General features: G+C 35.7%; 1 protein-coding gene across 1 annotated transcript in view; it reads left to right on the top strand.

The window, feature by feature from the left end:
• The window catches only part of ABCA10 (ATP binding cassette subfamily A member 10), an 80,447-nt gene that overhangs the window by 63,052 nt on the left and 979 nt on the right, over nucleotides 1–16,416 (top strand). The window contains exons 27-38 of the mRNA XM_025362437.1: nucleotides 300–385; nucleotides 8,108–8,200; nucleotides 9,131–9,251; nucleotides 9,924–10,041; nucleotides 11,058–11,149; nucleotides 11,375–11,553; nucleotides 11,838–11,913; nucleotides 11,985–12,088; nucleotides 12,894–13,013; nucleotides 13,189–13,329; nucleotides 15,326–15,405; nucleotides 16,318–16,373. Coding sequence (XP_025218222.1) covers nucleotides 300–385; nucleotides 8,108–8,200; nucleotides 9,131–9,251; nucleotides 9,924–10,041; nucleotides 11,058–11,149; nucleotides 11,375–11,553; nucleotides 11,838–11,913; nucleotides 11,985–12,088; nucleotides 12,894–13,013; nucleotides 13,189–13,329; nucleotides 15,326–15,405; nucleotides 16,318–16,373 — 1,266 coding nt within the window. The remainder of the gene's footprint in view (nucleotides 1–299; nucleotides 386–8,107; nucleotides 8,201–9,130; nucleotides 9,252–9,923; nucleotides 10,042–11,057; nucleotides 11,150–11,374; nucleotides 11,554–11,837; nucleotides 11,914–11,984; nucleotides 12,089–12,893; nucleotides 13,014–13,188; nucleotides 13,330–15,325; nucleotides 15,406–16,317; nucleotides 16,374–16,416) is intronic.

Raw genomic sequence — 16,416 nt, 5'->3', positions numbered from 1 at the left:
GTGGACAAATCTTGCCTAATTCATAGTTCTGTACTTTGTCACTCCCACTAAAAAGAAAGTTGGAAATCCCTGTTACATACAATTGGAAAATAAACAGTGTTGGAAGTCATAACTAAAGAAAGATGTCAGGTCATCAATAGACTTTAGCATCAGAAAACAACTCTTCTTATCTCAATTCATGGAATACCTACTGTTGTCCCATAGAACGTCAAGTACAATTACAATGTGGTTGTATTTAATGTGTAAGTTTTATATTTATAGAGAAACTTGCATTTAACTCTTGGTGTGTTTTTTTTCAGTTCTCCTTGATGTATATGAGAAACTTGGACAGTCTGGACAGTAGAATAAATGAAGTCAATAAAACCATTCTTTTAACAACCTTTTTTTTTTTTTTTTTTTTTTTTTTTTTGAGACGGAGTCTTGCTCTGTAGCCCGGGCTGGAGTGCAGTGGCCGGATCTCAGCTCACTGCAAGCTCCACCTCCCGGGTTTACGCCATTCTCCTGCCTCAGCCTCCGGAGTAGCTGGGACTACAGGCGCCCGCCACCTCGCCCGGCTAGTTTTTTGTATTTTTAGTAGAGACGGGGTTTCACCGTGTTAGCCAGGATGGTCTCGATCTTGTGACCTCGTGATCCGCCCGTCTCGGCCTCCCAAAGTGCTGGGATTACAGGCTTGAGCCACCGCGCCCGGCCCTTAACAACCTTAATAGTAAGAAACATTTTCTGCCTAAATATATATATGTTGCATAAGATTCATAGCCTGTGAAATCTTATTCAAGGTATGCCAAATTTAAATGTCTTAAAATACCCACTCTTCCTATATTTTCCATTCCAATATAATGGCAGTAAAAACTAAAGATATTTTTAAAATAGAGTCACAGATAATATAATACATACTAGAACATTTAAAGGCTTGGTTGCTATTATTGTGATAGACATTGTTGATATGCATCCAAAGACAATTTGAGGCAGTATGTAAGAAATGCAGCATACGGTGTATGGCTCAAAATCAAGTAAATATGTATTAACAACTAATTTGAATAATGAGGAGGAAAGGAGAGAAATTAAATGAAATTTTATAGTGGGGAAAGATAATGAAACAAAATATAAATGTTATTTCTGTCTATTATGGTAAATGAGACAGAAGGAGGAAACATATTCTTGTTTGCACACCTCTTGTTTCCTCTTTAATAGCAGAACAGCAGTTTATCAAGGAAGGAACCTCTAAATTTGTTTTGATTCATAAACTTTTATACATTTTTATCTGGGTCTTTGTATAATGAATGTATATCTTTCCTGTTTTGTAAATACCTGCAGAGATGTCCCATATATAGTCATTTTAATTGACCATTGAATTCTAAAGGCATACAATTGTCCAACTGGGGAATATGTTCATTTAAGTATGCAACTCTGACACAGCAAACAAACCCTGGAACCTTCAAGACTTAATACAGATTTTTCAAATAAATTCTATTGTATATTTGGCTGCCCACCTCCATTTGGTGGCTATGCTTTTTGAAACCCCTCAATCTTCAGGGTTGCCTCTGCAGTGGAAGAAAAGGTTAGAACATTAGACAAGATGGGACTCCAAAAACCTCATGGAAAAATGGAACTAAAAGTTGGAAATAAAAAATATAAATTTTGGCCAGGCGCGGTGGCTCACGCCTGTAATCCCAGCAATTTGGGAAGCTGAGAAGGGTGGATCACCTGAGGCCAGGAGTTCAAGACCAGCCTGGGCAACATGGTGAAACCCCATCTCTACTAAAAATACAAAAATTAGCTGGGTGTGGTGGCACGTGCCTGTAATTCCAGCTACTCGGGAGGCTGAGGCAGGAGAATCGCTTGAGCCCAGGAGGTGGAGGTTGCAGTGAGCTGAGATTATGCCATTGCACTCCAGCCTGGGCAAGAGAGAAAGACTCCGTCTCAAATACAGACATATATATACACACACATACATATATACACATACACATATATACATACATATATATAAATACATACATATATATGTATATATGTAATTTTTTCAACATTAACTCCATCAAAGTCAGGACACTTTTGTAAGCAATGATACCAATCATTTAGTCCATTCCTACAAAATTGAGGATCCTAGGAATTTAACCTTGTCATTGAAGTATTTTTTACATTACTAACTGAACAAAAATGGGTGCCATTTACATATATTTTAAGATTAGGAAACAAAAAGAATTCAGAAGGAGCCAAATCAGAACTGTAGGTGGATACTCCTCAATCATTTCCCAAAGGAACTCTCACAGAATTGCCCTTGTTTGATGAGAAATGAGCAGGAACGTTGCCATGATGGAGAAGCACCTTCTAGTAAAGATTTCCTGGATATTTGTCTAACTTTCTCAAAACACTCTCATAATAAGCAGATGTTATCATTCTTTGTCCCTCCAGAAAATCAACAAACAAAATGCCCTAAGCATCCAAAAAACTGTTGCCATGACCTTTGCTCTTGACTAATTCACTTTTGCTTTAACTGGACTCACTTCCACCTTTTGGTAGCCATTGTTTTGATTGTGATTTGTCTTCAGAATCATACTGGTAAAGCCATGTTTTATTTCCTGTAAACAATTATTTTTAAAAAATGCTTCAGAATATCGATCCCATGTGTTTAAAATCTCCATTGAATGCTCTGCTCTTGTCTGCTGCTAACCTGGGCACAACAGTTTAGGCCCGCACTGAGTAGAAAGTTTGATTAACTTTAATTTTTCAGTCAGAATTATGTGAGTTGAATCAGTTGAGATGTCTATGATGTTGACTGTTGTTTCTGCTGTTAATTGTCAGTCCTCTTCAATTAGGAGATGAACGAGATAAATTTTTTCCTCTCAAATTGATGTAGATGGTCTGCTGCTATAGGACTTATTTTCAATATTGTCTTGTTCTTTCTTAAAACCTCTTAACCATTTGTAAGTTGAGAATTTCTTTGGGCCATTGCCCTCATAAACTTCTTTACATCATCGATGATTTGACCATTCTTCCTTCCAAGCTTCTCCATACATTTGATGTTTGTTCTTGCTTCAGTTTTAGCAGAATTCATGTTCTGATAAGGGCTCTTTTCAAATGAATGTACCCTTCTTAGTACCTCAAACCAGATCCTGTTCAAACATGTTATAAGAAGTTAGGATAAGTTTATTTTGTTGCCCCCCAAGTTTGAAATCCACACATAGATTTTTCATCATATGCATTTTTCATGATATTTTTGAAGTCCCCTCGTTTTAAGGGCCAGGCCTAGAAGCGGCTTTCGTCACATCCCACCACATTTTACTTCATGGCTACTTACCTATTAGCTTTTAGTCAGTGACTTGTGGTGGAAAAAAACAACTGCAGTTATTTTTTACATATAAGTTTTTCCAGCTTTTCAAATTGTAGTAAAAAAAGTAACATAAAATTTACCATCCTTATGATTTTTAAACGTATAGTTCAGGTTTTTAAGCATATTCACATTGTTGTGAAAAGAATCTCCAGAATTTTTAATCTTGTAAATCTGAAACTCTACAACCATTAAACAATTTCCCTTTTCCTCTTTGCCCAAACCAGTAATCACCATTCTACTTTCTGTTTCTATGAATTTTACTACTTTATATATCTTATATACATGAAATCATAAAGTATCTGTCTTTTTTGTGACTAGCTTATTTCACTCTGCATAACGTTCTCAAGGTTTATCCATGTTGAGATGTATGACAAGATTTCACTCCTTCTTAAGGTTGAATAATATTGAATTGTATATATATACCATAATTTTAAAAATCTATTCATTCTGTCAATGAACATTTTTATTGCTTCTACCTCTTGGCTATTGTGAAAAGCCAAGCTATGAACGTGGGTGTGTAAATCTCTCTTCAAGATGCTACTTTCAATTCTTTTGGATATATACCCAGAAGTGGGAGTGCTGAATTATATGATAGTTCTAGTTGTATTTTTTGAGGAATCTCCATACTGTTTTCCATAGCAATTGCCCCATTTTGCAGCCTCACCAACAGTGTACGAGATTTCCAATTTCTCCACATCCTTGCCAACACGTATTTTTTTATATAGTAGCCATCCTAATGGATGTGAGGTGGTATACCATTGTGGTTTTCATATGCATTTCATTGACCTTTAAAGTTGCCCATTTATATATCTTCTTTGGAGAAATATTTATTCAAGTTACTTGCTTTTTTAAAATTTTTTTTTAAACTTTTTTATTTTTTGGAGTCTTGCTCTGTCACTAGGCTGGAGTGCAGTGGCATGATCTTGTGTCTCTGCAACATCCATCTCCTGGGTTCAAGTGATTCTCCTGCCTCAGCCTCCTGAGTTGCTGGGACTATGGGTGCACGCCACCACACCCAGCTAATTGTTTTGTTTTTAGTAGAGAGGGGTTTCACCATGTTGGCCAGGATGGTCTCAATCTCCTGACCTCGTGATTCACCCGCCTCAGCCTCCCAAAGTGCTGGGATTGCAGGCATGAGCCACTGTGCCCGGCCATTATTTGCCCATTTTTAAATTGGGTTATTTGAATTTTTTGTTGTTGTTGAGTTGTAGGAGTTTTAAAAATTATTCTGAATATTAACTCCTTATCAGATATATGATTTGAAAATGTTTTCTTGTATTCTGTAGGTTATCTTTTCACCGTGTCAGTTGTGTCCTTTGATGCACAGAAGATTTTAGTTTGATGCAAACACATTTGCCTATTTTTAGTTTTGTTGTTTGTGTTTTTAGTGTCGTATTGAATAAATCGCTGTCTAGTCAAATTTTATGGAGTTTTTTTCTGCAAGTTTGATTTGTATATAATATAAGGCCCCCACTTCATTCTTTTACATATTGGCATTAGTTTTCTTAGCACTATTTGTTGAAGAGATTGTCTTTTTGCTATTGAGTGGTCTTGGCACCCTTGTTGAAGATTATTTGAGCATATATGGGAGGGTTTATTTCTGGGCTCTCTATTCTATTCTATTGGTCTATTTTAAAATAAAAGTTGTATAGCTGATTTATTTCTTTATTTTCTTGTCTCCCTTTTCAATGTAATGATGGCCGCACTAAGTCAATTTGGAACAACTTAGGGGTGATTTTATTTTGAAAAATTATTTTACTGGATATACAATTTTTGGATAAATTTTTTTCTTTCAGCTCTTTGAATACATCATTACACTTTCTCCTGGCCTCCATTGTTTCTGAAGAGAATAAATTGTATTGTTACTTCTCTTTGAGTGATGAGTCCTCTCCCCCTTCCTGTTTTCTCTGCCTTTGATTTTCAGCAATCTGACTGTTTTACCTAGATATGGAACTTGTTGTAATTATCCTACCTATGATGTGTTAAGCTCCTTGAACGTATATATAAATTTTTTTTTTTTTTTTTTTAGGCAGAGTCTCGCTCTCTCCCCCAGGCTGGAGTGCAGTGGCGCGATCTCGGCTCACTGCAAGCTCCGCCTCCCGGGTTCACGCCATTCTCCTGCCTCAGCCTCCTGACTAGCTGGGACTACAGGGGCCCGCCACAGCGCCTGGCTAATTTTTTGTATTTTTAGTAGAGACGGGGTTTCACCGTGGTCTCGATCTCCTGACCTTGTGATCCGCCCGCCTCGGCCTCCCAAAGTGCTGGGATTACAGGCGTGAGCCACCGCGCCCGGCTTATATAAATATTTTTTAAAATAAATTTTGGAAGCTTTGGGGCCATCATTTCTTAAAAACGTTCTTTCTCTCTCCCCTATATTTTTGGAACTCCTATTACATATATTTGGTATGCTTGATAATCTTTGAGGCTCTGTTTATTTATAGTTCATCATTTTTCTGTCTGTTCTTCAGATCAATTATATGATAGAAAGTCTGTATTTGAGTTATATTTTACTTTAATTTTTGAAATATGACTTTAGTTCAGTGAATGTACAGTAGCTTTTGTACATCTTTGATAACACTCAAAAACACTTTCTATTAACTGATTTTTTTTTTGAGTGTGGGTTACCCTTTTCTGTTTTGTAATTTTTGCTGTTTCTTAAAGTTCTTAAATGTTTAATCCTCTGGATATATTTTATCTTTTGTTTTTAGATATAGACTAATCTTCATTTTTTAAGTTTTTCCAAAAAAGGGCATTTAGTTATCTCAATGCCATTTATGAATACTCCATTTTATGTCTTCTAACATGAAATGACATCTTTATCAGCATTACATTTGCTTGTATTTATGGACTGATTGTGTTGATATTCTCCCCATTGATCCATTTGTTTACATCAGTGTCAGGAATACATTGTTTTAATTATAGTAGGTTTATATATTTTGCTCAATTCAAAATGATACGTATGTCCTATCATCAATAGGATTAATTTTTCAAAACTTTTCTATTTTCCTACTCAATTTTATTGATGAAAATTAGAATGCAGTCAAGTGCCAGAAACTGGTATGTAGACTTTTATGGACATTATTGTTAATGTTTATTTTGCTAGAACAGTATTTGTGAGTTGAAAATATTTATGTTTAAAGGTTTATCTGCATTTAAGGTTTATTTTATATACTTTAATATTTTATTTGATATTTTTACTTTATTTCTGTTTTGTGTATATTCAGTTACATTTATTTATGTATTTATTTGTTTGCCATCAAATTTTTTTTTCCCAGTGCACATTCTAGGTAGGTTTCTATACAAAAATATAAAATTCTTGTACAATTATCTTGTATCAGTTTACCTTACTGAATTTTCTTATTTCCAATTTTTTTTCAGATGCTTATCTTGCCTTTTCTTGTGAAACAACCATGTTATCATGAAATAATTATCTTTTTATTTTGAAAATATATACTGCATTATATATTCTTGCTTTATGACATTGGCTTGAATCTCTAAAAATCATCCACTAATACTGTTGCAAGAAGACATCCTTACATTGTTTCTGATTTTACTGAGAATTTTCTTAGTGCTTAACCATTAGCATTATAGTAACTTTTAAAAATATAAACTATTTATCTCACTAAATCCCTCAATTTCTGGATTACTGAGAGCTTTTGTCTTTTGTTTGTTTCTAGTATTTATGAAGAATGAATCTAGAATCTTCTCAAAGCCTATGAGCCTCTGTTAAGAATGATCAATTTATTTTAAATAAAACCATTAAAAATTAATAAATTTTATTTTATATTCTGTAATGTTTAAGAAATCCGCCTCCCTAAGGTCAAGAAGATATTATTTTATATTATTTTCTAAAATATTTGTATTTCCCTTTCACATTTGTATCTTCAATCATCTAAAATTAATTTTTTTTTTCCTGTGGGCTTGTTTTATTTCTATCTTTAAGGATGTCCAGTTGTCCCAGCAGTTGAGACAACTGTTTATTGAAAAATCTGTACCTTTCCCATTGATAGAGCTACTTCTGTTCATATATCAGATACCTATATATGTAGAGTCTGTTTCTGGGATAACTATTCCATTTTGTTTGCTTTTGTCAAGTTCATAGGTATACTACCAGTCTGGTACCACGTTAAACCACGTTCTAGGCTTGAGGTTTTGTTTCGACCATCCAGTGATGTGAATTTGGGTTCCAAGTCTGTGTAAAAGCTGGCTTGTATTTCCACCTTCACTTTCTCTTTTCATGATGAGCACTCAAGGCAATGATGTTAGCAATATCCTGAGGGTTCTTTTCACCCCTCACTAAAAGTATAACCCTTTGAGGTCCATCCTTTATTAGAGAAAGAGTGACCTATCTACTCCTTGCTTGGGGAAGACTCTGTGCTTCAACAGTTTCTTCTGTCTTCTGCCCCTGGACATGGCATGAAAATGGAAGTTTGAGTATTTCAAGGATAAAGAATAACTCTAGGACAAGATAGCTTTGGGGCTAACCCTGTCTCCTGTATTCACTTAGATTTGGCTTAAAAAGTCCATATTATTTTATTAGCTCTTCTATACTTTTTTAAAGTTTTTAAAAAATTAATGTGGAATTTTTAATTCCTTCTCAGTGGGAGGGTGAGTTTGAATAAACCTTTCTTCCACATGAGAAGTATTTTACAAGTTTTTTGTCAAATTTATAAGAAAATGATTGAATCTTCTGTGACAAAAAATGGACAAATATTGACCATTGAGTATGAGTGCCATCGTGATGCTAATTCTAATTATTTTTCTTTTCTTTTAGCCATACCTTCAGAGTCTTATTTTCCTTTTTGTCATAAGATGCCTGGAAATGAAGTATGGAAATGAAATAATGAATAAAGACCCAGTTTTCAGGTTGGGAAAATATTAATTGAAACCTGAATGTAATTTAAATGTTTAGTCTTTTTAAATTTGTAATTTCATTTATTTGTTTATTTATTTGTTTTTATTTTTGAAAATAGAGACAGGGTTTCAGGTTGGGAGAATACTAATTGAGATCTGAATGTAATTTAAATATTTAATCTTTTTAAATTTATAATTTTATTTGTTTTTATTTTTGAAAGTAGAAACAGGATCTTGCTATATTGCTCAGATTGGTCTCAAATCCCTGGCCTCAAATAATCCTCCTGTTGTGATCTTAAATATTTAGTCTTTATTGCAGTACATTTAACATCAGTTTATTGAAATGGATTTACTACCCAACACTTGGCTAAGCACGTTGTACAGTGCTATTTTCAGAAAAAGAAAACAATTAGATTGGATGCAGGGATATTTAGTTTCTAAGTCATAGATTCTAGATTCTGATTTTAGGCAAGATGAGTTTTTGTCCTGTACATCTCTGTCAGTAGTGTTTAAGCATCAAAGCTTGCTTTTCTCCTGGTTATAGCCTTTATGGGTCCCTAAGGAGAAGGTCCAGTAAAAACTGGTTCCATATAAAACCAATTAGAATGATCTTTTATGAGGAAAGTGGTCATGATCTGGCTGGTGACAGACTAAAAGACTCGTATGTCTACATTTGAGTGACTTAAAAGAACGAAGTGAAGGGACAGAGCCATTTGACAGATAGGATACAATGTTTTAAAGAGAAGAAATAGTCAAAGAAGATTTCAAGAGACTTGGCTACTGGAGGTGTTATTACTGCCAAGAAGAATCTTGTAGGTAATAAATTAATCATGTGATAATCTTTTTTAAAAAGGGTAATAGTTTAATTATAGGCGTTTACATTTTATTAACAGTTGTTGTAAGCCAAAATTGCATTTCTATGTTATTTTGTTTCTTCTGTAGAATCTCTCCACGGAGTAGAGAAACTCATCCCAATGCAGAAGAGCCCGAAGAAGAAGATGAAGATGTTCAAGCTGAAAGAGTCCAAGCAGCAAATACACTCACTACTCCAAACTTGACGGAGGTGGACAACAGTGATTAGACCCTTAATAAAATGCTCAGATAGTTTGTGCTGTAGAATGGATGAGGTGTTGGTTTTTATTTTGAAAAGCTGCTTTTGTTTCTTTAATATTTCTATTTATAGCTTATACTCAAATTATTCTCTTTAAAAGTAACTACCCTGTTCTCATTCTTTTAATTTTTTCTTCTTCAGTTTTCTGTGAGTCTTAATCTTCCAGCTCCTCATTCATCAGTGTAATCAACAAGTTCTCTGATTTTTTAAATCAATTTTAACAAAATCGCACATGTTTCTCAAGAATTGCAATTTCATTTTGTATTATAGTTTACTTGTAATGTTAATAACCGAATAGCATATGAACAAGAACAAATGAATTTACAATGCATGGAAATCAATAAGGAATAAAGTAGGAATGAAATTAGTGGAAAGAGCAAGGATAGATGCTAGCATAATGCAAAGGGAATGTATTTGATTAGGAATTAATTTTATTAGTAGTTGATTAAGTAGCCCTTATTTATGAACATACATTTGGGCATTTTATTTGAAAAAAGAGGCTAAAGCTCTTCAGCCTGACATAAAATTTAGTTCGGTTTATAGACTAGGGAATGGAAAATAAAACATTAATTCATAAAGTATCTGAAATTTAACAGGGAAATCATGCTTTGTCATGTTTTTCAGGAGCCAGTCATAACTGCAAGCTGTTTACACAAGGAATATTATGACACAAAGAAAAGTTGCTTTTCAACAAGAAAGAAGAAAATAGCCATCAGAAATGTTTCCTTTTGTGTTAAAAAAGGTTTGAATAATTGCTTCTTTTATTATTATAATGTTTCTTATTCTCTAGATTTAAGACTATGAAGGGGACAACTTTTTAATTCTTTGAGGCTGTTCATATATCCTGGTTAATGTGTAATTATAAAAGTTCACATGTCAGCAGATAAGTCTTGTACTTCAAAATCATATCCCAATTCAAATGGCAAGAAACCCAATCTCGGATAAAGAAGATCCCAATTCTCTGTATTAATGTTGTAATACAGGAGATTTTTCAAGGTGCTAACTAAGCTTTTGTTTCAGAAATGTTATTTTGGGGTGGCCATGGTGGCTTGTGCCTCTAATCCCAGTGCTTTGGGAGGCTGAGACGGGAGGCTTGAGGCCAAGATTTCGAGACCAGCCTGGGTAACATAGCGAGACTGTATCTCTACAAAAAATTTTAAAATTAACTGGGTGTGGTGGTGCATGCATGTAGTTCTAGCCACCTGGGAGATTGTTGCAGGAAGATCTCTTGAGCCCAGGAGATCGAGGGTACAGCAGGCAATAATTATACCACTGCACTCCAGCCTAGGCGAAAGAGCAAGACTCTGTCTCTGGAAAAAAAAAAAAAAGCCTTTTGTTTCAAAATGTTATGGAACCAACCAAGCAATTCTGGATTAGTCAACCTTGAAAATTCAAATACTGGCCGGACACGGTGGCTCACGCCTGTAATCCCTGCACTTTGGGAGGCCGAGGCGGGTGGATCACAAGATCAGGAGATCGAGACCATCCTGGCTAAGACGGTGAAACCCCCTTTCTACTAAAAATACAAAAAATTAGCCGGGTGTGGTGGCGGACTACAGGATCACAGCTATTCGAGAAGCTGAGGCAGGAGAATGGTGTGAACCCGGGAGGCGGAGGTTGCAGTGAGCCGAGATCGCGCCACTGCGCTCCCAGCCTGGGCGACAGAGCCAGACTTTGTCTAAAAAAAAAAAAAAAAAACCCTTTAAAAAATAAAAAAGAAGAGGAAATTCAAATATTGATGGTGACTCTTTCTTCCAGGTGAAGTTTTGGGATTACTAGGACACAATGGAGCTGGTAAAAGTACTTCCATCAAAATGATAACTGGATACACAAAGCCATGTGCAGGAGTGGTATGTGATATGTGAAGGAAATTTTATTTTAAATATTGATGACATCTTTCTATTATTCCTATCAGTAAATCAAATATCTTTTAAAAAAATAGATGAAATAATTTATAAAATTTCTCTTGCGTATTCAAAAAATATTGTAGCTTAATGGCCACTTCTATCTCCTTTAGTAGAAAGGGGATTGGAGCAAAAACCAAAGGTGGATCTGACATTCATTGTCTTCTGTAGGTGGTGTTACAAGACAGCAGAACATCGGTAAGGCAACAGCATGACAACAGTCTCAAGTTCTTGGGGTACTGCCCTCAGGAGAACTCACTGTGGCCCAAGCTTACAATGAAAGAGCACCTGGAGTTGTATGCAGCCGTGAAAGGACTGGGCAAAGAAGATGCTGCTCTTAGTATTTCACGGTACAGAGAGAAGTCTCACAATCTGTAGCTGGAGGAAGGGAAAAATATGTCATTTCTTCATTGTATATAAAAAGGAAATTATAAACAGTGTCTTTAAATTTTCATGCAAATAAAATGATCGAACTACCTGCATAAGAACCAAATCATAAGATTTAGCATGTATGAAAATGTTAAGGAAGCTTAAGTTTACTATCTAGAATAACAGTGCTTAGAGTTTCCTATAGTTGTTTTGGATAGGTCCATTTGCCATATACTTCATGTATAATCACATTGTTTTTTGTCAGATTGGTGGAAGCTCTCAAGCTCCAGGAGCAACTTAAGGCTCCCGTGAAAACTCTATCAGAGGGAATAAAGAGAAAGGTATGGGCCGGGCTCGGGGTTGCTCTGTGCACCCTTGGCTGGGTGCCCATGGGCTGTTCCTCCCATTGCAGCTGTGCTTTGTGCTGAGCATCCTGGGGAACCCATCAGTGGTGCTTCTAGACCAGCCGTTTACTGGGATGGACCCCGAGGGGCAGCAGCAAATGTGGGAAGGAGAGCGAATATTAAGTGTCAGAGTCAATAGAATACATCTAGGTTTTTATTTTATTTTTTGTATGTTTCTTTGTTACATTTTGCTCCATTAACCTTTGACAGGCACATCTTCTATTTTGTAATTCAGTGAAACCTAATACAGCATTCAAAATTCCTCCAGGAGGGAAAAAATAGATATTTTAAGACCCAAATAGACTCTTGATTATGTTTGTTTGGATTTTTCTTCTCTTATTCCTCTTTCCCCTGTCTTTTTATTTTTCCATTTCATTTTTCAATTATTGAAAGTCACATAGTGTGATGTTTCTCTATTTTTTACTCCAACTTTTCTACTTTTCTTCTCCAATAGTGCATTATTTTACCAATACTCTTCTTTTTATGAAGCCTATTAATATGGTACTATCATTAGGTAATGTAGCACAATTTTTGTTCTTTTTCTCTATGGCAAGGATTTTCTCTTGTAGCCTTATTTATCTATTTATTTGTTTGCTATTTTATTGTATTACTTGACACAGAGTCTTTCTCCATCTCCCAGGCTGGAATGCAGTGGTGTGATCACAGCTCACTGCAGCCTCAACCTTCTGGGCTTAAGCGATCCACTCATCTCAACCTCTCAAGTAGCTGGGACCACAGGCATGTGCCACCATGCCTGGCTTATTTTTAAATTTTTTGTGGAGATGGGGTTTCACCATTTTGCACAGGCTTCTTGCATCCTAACATAACATCTTCTCTTTAGATTTCCTGCTTTTTTCTATTTATCTATTTTCCTAAATCACTTTCTAAATGTAAACAATCCCTTACTTTATCTTTAGGCAGATACTTCAGGCTACCGTTAAAAACAAGGAGAGGGGCGCCCGCTTGACCACCCATTACATGTCGGAGGCTGAGGCTGTGTGTGACCGTGTGGTCATCATGGTTTCAGGAACGCTAAGGTGGGTGCCTGTCCTGAGCCAGCATGAGACTAACATGTTCTTATAGAGTTTCAGTTTGCTATGAACAGCTGATGCTCTACAGCTCCCTAACCTATAATTAAACACCTTCCTCTACAGTGAGAACCAAGGAATAAATTAAGAGACAAGTATTTTTTCTTTATTTCTCCTGAACTAGGTGTATTGGTTCCATTCAACATCTGAAAAACAAGTTTGGTAAAGATTATTTGCTAGAAATAAAAATGAAAGAACCTACTCAGGTGAAAGCTCTCCACACAGAGATTTTGAAGCTTTTCCCACAGGCTGCTCGGCAGGAAAGGTAAAAGATGTTTTTGGTTTGAGTGACAAGTATGAGTGTTTTCCAGTATTAGCATCAATTAGTTTTGTGCTAGTCTAAACAGGAAGAGAAAGGCAGAGTGGACTTATTCATTACATAACAAACTGTTTGAGGATTGCTAGGATGCATTACAAAAACTAAACAGTTATTTTTAGTGAGTGTTTTAGACCTCAGAAAAGGTGAATGTTGTGTGTGTGTGTGCATTCATATGTATGTGTGTAAATGGTGGAATGGCTTGGAGATTAAGAACAAAGTTCAGACAAATTAAACTATCAACTTTTAAATTATTTTTTAAAAATAAACAATGAAAACAATGCTTTCACCTACAGGATTTTGCTGAATATAAATCGCATCAAAAGTTCCATAACACAGACATCCATGCTTGAGAAGGATTGACTCTATCCTATATTATTCAGTTATAAATCAGTTGATCCTCCCAATGTTTCTTTTAAAGTTGTATGTGGTCAGCCATGGGTTACAAGTAATGATAATCAAATCTTTGCGAATAGCAGAATAAGGCTGAATTTAATTGAAAGATGAACAGAATTTTCTTGTATACCATTTCTATTCATTTATTTTTATAATATTTATTATATTTATTGAACACCTATTATCTGCTGCAGGCTATGTATTGAATAGTCAACAAAATAGACAAGGTTCTTCTCTTTTGGAGCTGAGGATATTAAGCAAATGAAAATACAAATAAATGAGGATATGACATTGAGGTAGGCCTTTAAGACTGAGCAGGGTTCGGTCAGCTGAAAAGTGGGAGTAACAGACACTGTTTCCAGGAAACAGCTCGTTTAAAGAACTTAGGTCAAGAATGAATTCTACAAATGTGAAGGATGAAACAAAAGCTCATGTAGTTGATGTGTAAAGGGATATTCAAGTGGAGATGACAAAATACAGAGATGTAGACCTGTGGCTCACAAGAGAAGGAAGAGGTCATTGAGATCCAGCCTGGCAACAAACAAAGTGGGGGATTTTTTAACCATATAGAAGACCACTAAACTAGGAGAATGTTGAGGCCAACAAGAGAGATAGGAAGTCAAGAGGGTCTAGGATGAACCCCAGGAGCTCTCAGCTTTGAGATGGGATTGAGGAAGAAAATAAATCCTCCTGTGTGGACAGTACCACCGCAACCATACCAACAAATACTGAGGATTATCTAGAACAGCACTGGCCAGTAGAATTTTTGGAATAATGAAAATGTCCTATCTGTGCTGTCCAGGATGGTAGTCAATACATATATGTAGCTACTGAGTACTTCAGATGTGGCTAGTGTGAATGAGGAGTTGAATTTTCAATTTTATTTATTTTAATTACTTTAAATATAAATAGCCACATGGAGTTAATAGCTACTCTATTAAGCAGTGCAGGCCTAGAGAATTAGAAGGAAAATCGTAAGTGTGGTTGTCTCAGAAGCTAAGAGAGAAAGATTTTGTTTGTTTTAAGGAGGGTGTGTACAATTTTATATAATGCTTTTGAGAAATCTGCAGAATGAGGATTGAAGAGTGTTTGTTGGATTGTGCACATGAAAGGGGGTCTGAAGGTCAAGAAAGAATTTTTTTTTAGCAGGAGAGGGTTCAACATATTTTAATTCTTATAGGAGAGATTGAAAATTAAATCTCAATCTCTCCTATGAGAGAAGGGAAAGTAACACAAGTGTTCTAGAAAGGTTGCTTTTTGAGAGTAAGAAATATAGCACAATAAGAAAGTGCAGGCTGAGTGGGAAAGATTCTTGATCAAAGCCATTTCTCAGAATTTATCTTCAACATAAAATTAGAAGCAACTAGATGTTTGTTGTTATAACATTTTTTATGGTTGAATATGTTATTTCACATCGATTCATGCTGTATCAAGTGAGACATTTTTATTTAAAGAACACTTTGAAAAATTATTTTACTTTGCCTGTTAATTCCTCCCCAGTGTTATCACACTGGAACTCAGTGATCAATCTCACTCTTCTTCCTGACAGATACTCCTCTTTTATGGCATATAAGTTACCTGCGGAGGATGTCCACCCTCTGTCTCGGGCCTTTTTCAAATTAGAGGCAGGTAAGTTTGGATATATATAAATAAGACTTTGTGTATTGTTTGCATTATTTTTATGTCAAATATAGACTATGTAATTTCAAGTAGAACAATTAAATAGTCAATCAAAACTTGAAAAATCCCTACCAGGATAGTCATAACAGTCTCAAAGGAAGTGAAGTGGTGGTCCTAGATGTGGGTTTGCTCCACCTGATTCTTCCTGTGCTGACCAGGAAGCCCAGCCACAAGTCAGTCAGGTTACTCCATCCTGCAGGATTGAATTGGGGTACCAGGGCTGTTTCTTACCATGACAACAGTGCATAGAATTGAAGGATAATTATGAGAATGTTGTCCCAAAGAATACCAAGGGGAGCTATTGGGGTCTCTATGTTTCTAAAAGCCAAGGTCCCAGGAGCAAATGTACAGAGGTAACAATTGGAGGACTGAGTGAAGGTTAGCAAAAGAAAACACAGAAGGGTGAGGTGTAACAAGTCACAATTAAGGAGGGGCTTCTGAACTAGTTCCAGAGACACTGCATATTTATGGCTATTGATGCAGAATGTACAAATGTGGGGTTTGTTAAAAGGGAGCCAGCATGGAGTAGACTCCTCTATAGATTTATAAATATAGAATAAGTTATTCTCGACAGCTGATTTGGGGTCCAAAGCATACATGTAAAGAATCAAAAGGATAACTAAAATAGGACACAAGGAGCTTTTTAGAGAGAGTTTATAGGAAACTGAATATGTTCATGCATGGCTATCTTTTATTAGCCATATCAGCACTCTTGTTTAATTTATCCTTCAAGGAAATGTAATTATTTGGCCTATATCTTACAGTATCTAAACAATTTGAAGTTATTGTCTCTGTTGTATGACTTTACAAACACTTGGTGAAAAATATATAAGCCACTAATGTCAGTCTCTTTAAATGCAGTGAAACAGACCTTCAACCTGGAGGAATACAGCCTCTCTCAGGCTGCCTTGGAGCAGGTGGGTTTTCATTGAATGAGTGAGCACCATCCAGATGACCTCT

The sequence above is a fragment of the Theropithecus gelada genome, chromosome 16 (genome assembly GCF_003255815.1).
Source record: "Theropithecus gelada isolate Dixy chromosome 16, Tgel_1.0, whole genome shotgun sequence".
Lineage (NCBI taxonomy): Eukaryota > Metazoa > Chordata > Mammalia > Primates > Cercopithecidae > Theropithecus > Theropithecus gelada.
The sequence above is the reverse complement of the archived record's forward strand: the minus strand, read 5'-3'. Positions and strand labels throughout refer to the sequence as shown.